General features: G+C 55.3%; 1 protein-coding gene across 2 annotated transcripts in view; it reads left to right on the top strand.

Annotated features, from left to right (window-relative positions):
* Positions 1–10276, top strand: part of KAZN (kazrin, periplakin interacting protein) — a 106352-nt gene that overhangs the window by 54887 nt on the left and 41189 nt on the right. The window contains exons 6-7 of one of the 2 annotated variants that reach the window (XM_004705168.2): positions 859–909; positions 2665–2788. In XM_004705168.2, coding sequence (XP_004705225.2) covers positions 859–909; positions 2665–2788 — 175 coding nt within the window. Of the gene's footprint in view, positions 1–858; positions 910–2664; positions 2789–10276 lie in introns of those variants that run through there. The other variant, XM_030887961.2, reaches the window with a different exon arrangement.

Here is a 10276-nt window from a genome sequence, read left to right as displayed (position 1 = left end):
CACTGTGCATATCCTGGCTGAGACCACACCCTGTCCGCATTGGCTGCTCTGACCGCCGGAATCTCTTCTGCAGAAAGGGTTATCTGAAGGCCTCCTGAATTGCATTTGGCCCAGGCCTAACCTCTTGTCCATCTTGGCCTTGGCACGTGCCTGCTGCTAGCGTTGTCTGGTCCAGCACGTTTATGTTCAGTAAGCGGCCACGCTGCCAGGAAGCAGGTGCTTTGATAAGCCTGTTGTCTGCACACCGGCCTCATTCTCTTCCCCATAAATTCAGCAAAGATGGTCCTGGCCAGAGCAGAGCTCTCTCAGCTGCCCACAGAATGGGTTCTGTCGGCAAAGCAGACATCGTGAAGCCAGGCTCAGGAGCCCCTGCTTGCCCCCTCTCTCCCCTCAACACACACAAAAGCAGGAATCCTCATCTTGCTTGTAGGGGATCCTCTCGGGGTCTGTTCCTGCCCTGGAATCCTTTAACATAGTCCGGTGCTGTGCTGTGTCCACATTAACTACACATCTTTATGAAAAGTACCAACCAAACCTGGCTCCAGGTACTGTCGAGATGGACCAGCACAGACAAGATGTCTGAAGTCTGTGAATGCCTGCTTGGCTGGTCAGAGGGCGTCCGGCCTTCAGAGCAGAACCCTAGGACCTCTGACCTCTGCTGCATCCAGGCAGCATCTCAGTCAGCATCACTGAGCTCCCTGGAAGTGTCTGCTGTAGGTGGTGGGAGATGGGTTCCCCACTAGAGACAGGGTGGCCTGGGGGCAGCTGCCTTCCACTGAAGACCTAACCCCACAGGCTACCTCTGCACCAGGTGACCTGGCGTTCTGTTGTTTCATCGTCCTCTTCTTTTGGCTGCAGGGAGACAGTCCCGGCCCAGTTCAGAAGAACCTGCACAACCCCATTGTACAGGTAGGTGTGCCCCCACCCCACCCCGACTCCACCTGTGATCTCTGAGCCCTTGGCCACTCCCCTTCCATCTTCAGGCCCTCGGCACAGGGAGGGGCAGCTTCGGGCTGAGTCAGGTATGGGCTGGTAGCTGAGACCCACTAGGTGTGCCCGGCTTCTATGTGCTGTCCTGTGCATGGCGAGCATTTTCTCGCAGCTACATTGAAAAATTATCATTTCAAGGTTGATGGCCCGGGTGGTGGGCTCTTGGGGCCCCTTCCTGCTGGAATAGTTTATTGATCTCTATTATTTATTCAACATTCTTTCATCAATGAGGGGCCTGCAGGGAAGACCATCCCTCTAGTCCGAGCTTCCCACCTGCCTGTCTGCACGCTGCCCGTGTACACTACAGTTCACGGGTGAAGGTTTTCTCAGTGCAGGGCCTGGAGGTCGGTTAAGAATGATGTTTGGGGAGGGCTTCATCTAGTCTACCCCCCCCCCTGCCTCTTTTTATGGGTAGTGCCACCCTATGTCTTTGTGTAAGGCACCTGACAGTTTCTAAATGTCCTAGCAGCCACAGACCCCAGAGTCAGGAGGGCAGAGCAGGTATCCTTGTTACCCTCCCCGTTTCTCTGGGGTCAAATCTGGGGGATCTTTAGGATCCAGTCCCACAGGTAGACATGTAACTAGCCCAAGATGCCTACTCCACCATGTCCAGCCTTGCCCTTGGCTGAGACGAAGCTCCAATGCCCTCTCACTGTCCAGACCAGGGGTTGGAAACTACAGCTTGAACGCATAGGCAACGGCTCTTTCAGAGCCTGTGCATGGCTCTGAAACAAGACTGAAAGTGAAATTAAAACGATTATTCTGAGAACGGGGGTTTCATTTGTTTTTTAGAAATGCATTACTCCCAAGTAATTTTCAAAACGTTGTGAGAAGCAAGATTGACTCTTCTATCTCATAAATTTGCCAACTGCTGGTCCAGACCCACCCCGCCCTCTTTTAACCCTGATCTCACTGCAGACGGCCGGGGTGGCCCCTCTGACCCCGTGGTCCTCTCCTGCCAGACGCAGTCACCCACAGGGTGGCACGCTGTGCTCCTGCACAGCCCTGTACTGACACAGTGAAATTGCTTTTCAATAAAAATCTTGTTGCTCTTGCCTGCTGTGAGTCGGCCCCACCCGACCCCACGCCCCTCAAGCATGACACCAGGCACAGGGACCCAGCACTACCAGGTCTGCCCCACTCCCCTGATGGCTGCTGTTCACAGTTGGCATCCACTGGGTTTCACTGGCTGAGAACAGCCAGGCCTCTCTCGCTTCACCCTAGTACCAAGTGCTCATGACGGGCCTGGGCTGCTCTGTGCGCCTGCCCTCCCTTGCTGGCACAAAGCAGGTGCATGCCTGGGCTGGCGGTTCAAGGCCACCCAGAGCATCTTAGAAGGCAGGCCTGGCTGTCAGCTCCCAAAACAGCAACGGAAAAGCCTGGGGCAGTTTGACCCTAACCCTCATGGGGTGGCCGGGGTCAGCCGATGCGAAAGGCCTGATGGCAGAGTTGGTTGGCTGGTTTACTGATTTCATGCCAGGCCTGGATAGACCCTGTTGTTGGCCCCTGGGGGCCTCTGCCCCTGGCCCGGGTTCCCCTGCCTATCGAGGAGCAGACCCGGCCAGGTGGCTTGGAGCTGGGAGAGGCCGGCCCAGCCGGGCCCTGCCCCCAGCTAAAGCCTCGTTTGTTCCTCTCCCTCTCCGCCACTCTGCTGCCACCCGACCGACCCTTCAGTCACTAGAGGACCTTGAAGACCAAAAACGGAAAAAGAAGAAGGAGAAGATGGGATTCGGCTCCATCTCCCGCGTCTTCGCCAGAGGGAAACAGCGGAAGTCCCTCGACCCCGGCCTCTTTGATGGTACCACCCCTGATTATTACATAGAGGAGGACGCAGACTGGTGATAGCCGCCTCCCTGCGCCTGCCGCCCGACGGGCGTCTGGGCGCGTGTGATTGTGTGCGTGCGTGCGTGCGTGCGTGCGTGCGTGGGGCTGCGTGGCTGGGCGCGCTGGGGGCGGGGCCGTGCGCAGGTGCGCCCCCGCGCACGTGGGTGCTGGGTGTGGTCGGGCACCTGGGACAAGGGAAACCCCGCGTGTGAACCCCGCCCTGTGCGTCGCCACCTCTGTAATTGATGTACATACTGCAAACCGTGTGTGAACATGTCAATCTCTGTTGTCTTCGGAGCGATACCGTTGTATTATTAATCTGGGCTTTGTTTTTTTGTTTCGTTTTTCAATGTTTTTGTTTTTTGTTGGGTTTTTCCGGTTTGTTGGGTTTCGTTTCTTCATTTTGTTTGTTTTTGTTTCTCCCATCCCCGCCTCCTTTTTATGAAACTTGAAGGACTGCTGTGTATTTGTAAATAACAGAGACGATTGTGCGCTCCGTGCTTGTAACTGCCCCTCTCTGAAGCCCACCCAGGATGGGGTCTGCTTCCCATGTGCTCCCCCGCCCGCCGCCCCCACCCCCGTGTGAATGTGTGGGACCAACTCCTGTTCTCTGGGTGTGCCCAAGGCTCTTTGGACACTGAACGCCCTTGTCGCCAGGGTAAGGTCGACTCTCCGCCAAGCCCCCCCTCAAGCCCGGACCAGGGGCCTGGCTGAGTTTGGCATGAGGTCCAGTGGGCTCTCTGAGCGGCCTGCAGGGTCTCATGTTGCTTTGCCGTTTTTCTTCTCTTAAGGGGAAAAAAAATTGTTTCATTTAATTTATTTGCACAAATTCAGAAAGTGTGTCCTATGGAAATTACTGCATCGCTGTCAGAAAGGTGGTCTTTCCACAAGGTGGGCGGGAGGCAGGGGTCTCTGTTGACACCATGTCCTGTTGACACCATGTCCGTGGTGTTACCAGGCTACTGCCAAACTGGGCAAGGTGGGGTGTAGGCTGGCCAGAACCCAGGGACCCCTGGATCTCAGAGCTTGCCCTTCTTCTACCCCTTGGCCTTTTGCCCCCACGCTGGCCCCGCATGGCAATCCTGGTTTCCTCTGCCCTCCCACACCTCTCCAGGCCAGCTCTGCTTCTTGCTTACAGCACAGGGGTTTCAGCTGTGGTCACCTTGTCACAGGTCTGTGAGGGGGGAAGGGTGAAGGCAGGGGAGAGAGCCACCCACCCACACTGCCCTCCCTGCCAGCTCTTGCTCACCCTTGTCCATCAGGAAAGAAGATGAGGGGCTTGTCCATCTGAAGGGGCAGGGAATGTCTTGGGAACATAGAGTCCCAGACCTTAGGCCCTCTGCCCTCCCCATTCCGGTGGCAGCACCTAGTCTTTCTCGGGGTCCCTGTGGCCCTGTCACAGGGGCCTGAGCCCATGAACCCCAGAAGGTCAGGGCTGCCAGGAGCAGGTGAGGGAACAGCTTGCAAATTCATGCTGGGCAGTGGGGTCCACCTTAAACCACTCACCGAGGTCCACCCAAGGCCCAGCCCCTGCCCCACCCCACCCCTTTTCTTTCAGCCTGTGGAGCACCTTCTGTTCTTCCTTAACCACTGACAGCTCCACTCACAGTATCCTCTAGACAACAGGAATTGCGCTTTCTGCTAACAGTCACATTGTCAGCTCTTAAAAAGCACGCCAGGCCCCCCAAGCCCACTGGGGTATCTGCCAGAGAAGCTAGGCGCTTTGATCCGAAGCCACTGGAACCAAAGGAAAGACCCTAGTCAGCTGCTCGCCTCCTTTCCACCGGGTCTAGGGCTGGGAAGCAGTAGGCGGGGCATCTGGGCAGCCAGCGTGTGAGTGGCCAGAGCTGGCAGCTTGCTCTGCAGAGACGAGATTTTAGGCAAGGCTTTTTGCTCCCTTTGTGATTTTCTTTTCTTCTTTTTTTTTCTTTCTGCTTTTGTTTTTTCCTTTGCCTCTGACGAAATGAGATCGCAACCACTCCCAGTAATGATTTAGTAGTTCCTTTCCATTTCAGTTCTTTTGGGGGGGGTAAATTAGGAGATCATTCTAAAAGTGACTAAGGATGATTTATTTAAGAGAACTACGTCAAATAGCGAATGAGTTATGGGTAACATTAGATGAAAGTCACCTTTCCCGTGAGAAAGGGTTCTCGAAGGCATGGATGCAAATATAAACTATTAAAAAATCTAAATAAAGCTTATTTTAAAATACTGCCGAATTCTATCTTATTTGATTGCTTCTATTTGGCTCTGGGTGGGAGGCTGCAGCCGCTCTGTGGAACTCCAGGGCCGGGGCTGCGGGGGCCAAGGAAAGCTGGCTGGACGCTGGGCATGTGAGGGGCCGGGCTGGGTGGCCTCCAGGAAACAGCTTGTCTCTGTCACCCTGACCATAATTTCGAGGTGTCGCCAGCCTCCAGAGCAGCCCTGTCCTACGGCACCACCTCCCTCTGGCCCTGGAGCCCTGCGTTTCTGGACCCGAGCGCCCCCAGTCAGCTTTCTTCTGCTTCCTTCTCCCCCAAAGGGCCTGAGTTCCCGGCATGCTGCTTCCTGCAGAGCGAGGACCCCGGGGCTTCTTGAAGTCAGGGTGTGCCAGGCAGTCCCTGCAAATGTAATACCGGAGTTTCCCCAGGGAGAGCCAAAGTGCTGCCAGAAAAGAGGCCGCTCAGACAACGACCAACTTAAAAAAAAAAATTCTCCCCAGCCTTAAGATGGAGGGGAGGCCAATCTTGCTTTTTCCCAGGAATCTCAGCTGGAAAACGCACAAAGCAAGGTGACACTTGTAAGTACACTGTACTGAGGAAGCATGCATGGACCCCGGTTAGTAAGGAAGCAGAGGGATGCTTAGGATCCCAGGAGGTCAGGAAGGCTTGGAGTTGTGAGGGACTGAGCTGCCGCCTGTAATTAATCAGTGCTACCTGCCCAGAGCCTCACCAAGGGAGTAATGGCATGTGTGTTGGACCGCTTGCCCGCCTGAATTAGTCCATAGTTCTCAAATCGGCCACATTAGAATCACCTGAGGGAGGAGCTTTCAGGGAAAAAAATCCTGATGCTCTGGCCCTACTCTGAGTCAGTGTAACATGTCCTCTGGTGCTCTTAATGCACAGCCAGGATTGAGCACCACCGGCTGACCCAAGCAAACTTGCTAGCATAGAAGCCATTGCTTCCTTCGCCCTGGCCTAGGCAGACATCACGAATCAATTAAAGAGCCCTTCCCCCTCCCGAAGTGGCCTCTGGTTTCTTCACTTTCCAGTCCTTCAGACAATCAACTGGAGTTGGCATAGAAAGACGAAGCCTATTTACCATCCAAAACTAGTCCAGCCCCTCCCACTGAACAGGTGGAGAGAACTTTGATCGGGGGCAAGTTATTTGGCTCTGGTCCACTGTTAACTCCGTTTTGACTCATAGTGGTCCTGCAGGACAAAGAAGAGCTGCCTCATCGGGTTTCCAAGGCAGAGACACTTTAGAGAAACAGAACACTGTCACCACGTTCTCCTACTCACTGGCTGGTGGGCTCGAACCCCCGGCCTTTCAGTGAGCCGCTGAGCCTCTCAAACCACTGTGCCACTAGCGGTCCTCCTAAACTCCAATGAGCTTCTCAAGGCCAGGCCACATCTGACTCAGGTCACCACAGCTCTACACAAAAGCCACCGCAGCCCCTTGGTCACCTGCATCTTCTCTGAGCCCGCGCCACCAGTGGTCTAACTGGAGGTGCCCCCTCTGGTCAGAAATTGGTGAAGGGCTGTGCAGGGCACTCAGGGCCAGTGTCCAGTTGTGTAGGCTGTGTACTGCCTGACTCCAGAAAGCACTGCCCTCGAGCTGTGCCGCACACACACTGACTGTGCCCAGTGGGCTCTCTCCATGCCCTCCCCTCTGTGCCAGCAGGCTTGCCTGGACGTAACCACAGTAAGACTGTCGTAACAAGAATAATACCATCTAACAGTCCTTAAACACTCACCATGACCCATGCTGCGCACCTGACACACATTAATCCAGGTAACCCTCCTACCACCTGTGTCATCGAGAAGACGGGCAGTGAGTTGGCCAGCTTCCCGGGGCTGCTGAACAGTGGACTGGGCTTTGAACCTCTGTGGTCTGGCAGCACAGTATATGCTCTCAGCCACCACCACTTCCCCCTAGGCCAGTGGTTCTCAACCTGTGGGTTGCAGCCCCTTTGGGGGTCGAACGACCCTTTCACAGGGGTTGCCCGATTCATAACAGGAGCAAAATGACAGTGATGAAGTAGCAATGAAAATAATTTTATGGTTGGGGGGGGTCACCACAACATGAGGAACTGTATTAAAGGGTCTCAGCATTAGGAAGGTTGAGAACCACTGATCTAGGCAGTGGGGCCTGGGCCTAAGCAGGGGGGCACCTGCTCACTGATGGGCATCTTCTAAAGGCTCCCATCCGCCCCTTAGTTGCCTATCATTTGGAGTTGGCATCCAAGGCACAGTCTCTTGATTTGGCCACTCGGCCGATTTCCATCCTCCTGGCCCTCCGGGCTCAGGGAGGAGCTGGTGGGAGGAGCAGCAGACATGGGATGAGGCTGAGCCCTGGCCCCACGCTGCTTTGTGGCACTGTGGTCGAACCCCCTGTGCCACCCCAGCATCCTGGGGACTAGCTGCACCCCAATTGGGGTAAGGGGTTTGGCATTCCTCCCGGCCATAGGAGGACCCTTAGCTGTTGGGCTGCTTGCCTCAGTCAGCCTGGGCTCCTTGGGGATCCAGTTGTAGTAAGCTTGAACCGTGGAGGGGCCAACAAGCAATAAAACCATCCTGGACGTCTCCCCAGGAAAATGGCGCCAGGACCAACCACAGATGCCCCTAGCCCACCCATCTGCTCGGAATAATTGGTGCTCAAGCATTTTCAGCCCTGATCACAGAGAACATGCTATGGTCCCTGACCTCCCACCCACTCCCATGGCTCAGCGGGCAACCAGCTTGGTGAGGATGAAGAAACAAGGGGGAGCATTCATAATGAGTGTGTTCTTTATCGTATAGAGGGCTGGTTTGTCTCTTTGTATTATAAAATCGTGTCCGGGGAACTGAAAAGTAACCTTGGTGTGCTGTTAGGCGAGCTGCCCTTGACTTGGATGCTAGCAGCTACTGAATCACAGCCTCACTGGCGACACCTGCCCAGGGAATGCCCCGCGGTGGGCAGATTGAGGGTGCAGGTCAGCCGTGATTCTGTGATGGCAGCTGGGGGTGTGTCTGCTTCAAGCCTGAACCACAGCCTCACGCGCCGTAACGCCCAGCGGCGGCAGGGAAGAGAACACCGCAAGCCAGCCTGCAACACGCGTCCCTGCGGGGCCCTGCCACACCCCCAGCAAACAGAACGCCATCGAAGAAGATGCAGCTGTGAGAAGAAACAGCAGCACCTGAGAACCTTGACTACCACCCAGCCCCACCCCCGAGCCCAGCCCCCATCCTACCCAGAATGCAGGGCTTCCCAAGTGCCCAGTGGGAGAACTGAATCAGCAATCAGAAAATACGGGCATTTCTGAGTTTCTGGTTTGGGGAGTCCTTCCCTGATTTCTTAGTTGGTTGCCAGTAACTCACTCAAAATTCACTGCTGGCTCATAGCGACCCTATTGGGTAGAGTAGAACTGCCCCTGTGGGCAGTTCCAAGACTATACCTCTTTACAAAAGTAGAAAACCTCATCTTTTTCCTGTGGAGCAGCAAGTGGTTTCAAACTGCCAACCTTATGGTTAGCAGCCCAATGTTTAACCCACTACACCATCAGTGTTCTGCAGTTGCCGGTAAGGAGCAGTAAAGTGCCCCAAAGCCAGACTATCTCCCACATTACATGCCATCCACCAAGAAACACCCCCCAAAAAAGAAGGGTTTGCCCTTGGGGATTTATTTGGCTCCATCTGGGGAGTGCCCAGCCACTGTGCCCAGCCCTAGTCCTGCATCCGATTTCAAGCAGCCGTTTAACCTTTGGGCCTCAACATCCTCTGTGAAATGGGTGTGAGAATCTCCCCACTGTTTGTAGGCTCCGGGATCGGAGCTGGAGGTGTTTGGCTGGCCCACGATTTGGGTTGCCCGTAGCTTTTAACATGTGAGCTGGATGTGGGAAGGGCATGAACACAGCAGGCCACAGGTCCTGAGCACAGAGGGGACTCAATCCACACTTGTCCCTAGGTGTAAAATCAGAGTATCGGGCTGTTGCGAGCCTGGGGTCTATGAGCACCGAATTCAGGTCCGTTTTACTTGATGGGAGAATCCAGACTTCTCTGCCTTAGAGCAGGGAGGGTTGAGTTGCCCGGACACCGCTAGCGTTGAATTCTCTCTTCGTAGAGTCCAGCTAGGTGCATGCTGCTGGGCGTTTGCAAGCTCTCGGCGCCCACCGTGCCGTGCTCCACACCCTGGTGGCCTGGCGGGTTACAATGTGGCTGCCAACTGAAAGGTCAGCAGTTTGAAACCACCAGCTGCTCCAGGAGAAAGACAAGGCTTTCTACTCCCATAAAAAGTTGCAGCGTCGGGAATCCACAGGGGCAGTTCCGCTCAGTCCTAGAGGCTTGTGGTGAGCCAGAGTCGACTCGTGGGCAGTGAGTTGGTGTCGGCGGAGGCTCTTTGCAGATAACCACTCATACAATTGTTCCAACAACCTTCCCAGAGAAATGCTACTTTTTACCAGCCCCGTTGTACAGATGAGTAAACCGAGGCACAGACAGGTGAGTTCTGCCCAAAGTCACGCAGCTAGAAGCAGCAGAACCAGCAGGAGGACTCCAGCATTCTGGCTCTCCTACCCATGGGCTCATGTGATACTCTCTCTTCAGACAGGGTGCTTCGCTGACAGGGTGCAGACCAGCTCTCTGGGGCTCAGTTTGCCTCAAGATGGAAGGGAAAGTGTAGAGTCAGTGGGGGCTTTTGAACTGTGTCCCGTGAAACCCAGGTGGGCCCCTGAGAGGAGCTTCCGGGTCTGTCGTGATTGCTGCAGAACTAGCAGGGGGCCTTTAGCCAGAAGCTCCGCTCTCTCCCCCACCCAGTGACCTCCGTACGAGAGTCCACAGGCCAAGCTTGATAGGAAGCAGCGGATAGAGAGTGAGGGATTGAGGCCCAGCAGTAGACCAGTATTTGTCAAAGGTGACTTGTCTCAGAGCTTACAGACTCTCAGCCCTCATTGTACCCCTGTGGGGTCTGGTGGTCTAGGGGTGAGGCTCTGAGCTCTACATGTTGAAGTGACACCCCAGGGTGGGAGCCATCACAGGGGTAGGCCGAGGGTGGCGCATCCTGCCTGTGTGTTCCCGTGTAGCCTTGACATTGGGAAGTGTCCCCATGGAGGAGAGGGAGACCCATACGGGGAGTATGGGCCAGCCCCAGAGCTCCCAGCAAGCAGAAGTCACACCCAGAGAAGGACCCAGGCTGCCCAAATGCCAACTCCTGGGTCCTGCTCCATCTGCACAGTGGGAGTGTCCCCCAAATCTCACCAGCCCCAGAAGGGTCCCAGAGAGGCCCG

This window comes from Echinops telfairi, unplaced genomic scaffold (assembly GCF_000313985.2).
Source record: "Echinops telfairi isolate 266 unplaced genomic scaffold, ASM31398v2 ScPeMD7_7457;HRSCAF=8495, whole genome shotgun sequence".
NCBI classification, from domain to species: domain Eukaryota; kingdom Metazoa; phylum Chordata; class Mammalia; order Afrosoricida; family Tenrecidae; genus Echinops; species Echinops telfairi.
This window is presented reverse-complemented; position numbering and strand designations above follow the sequence as displayed.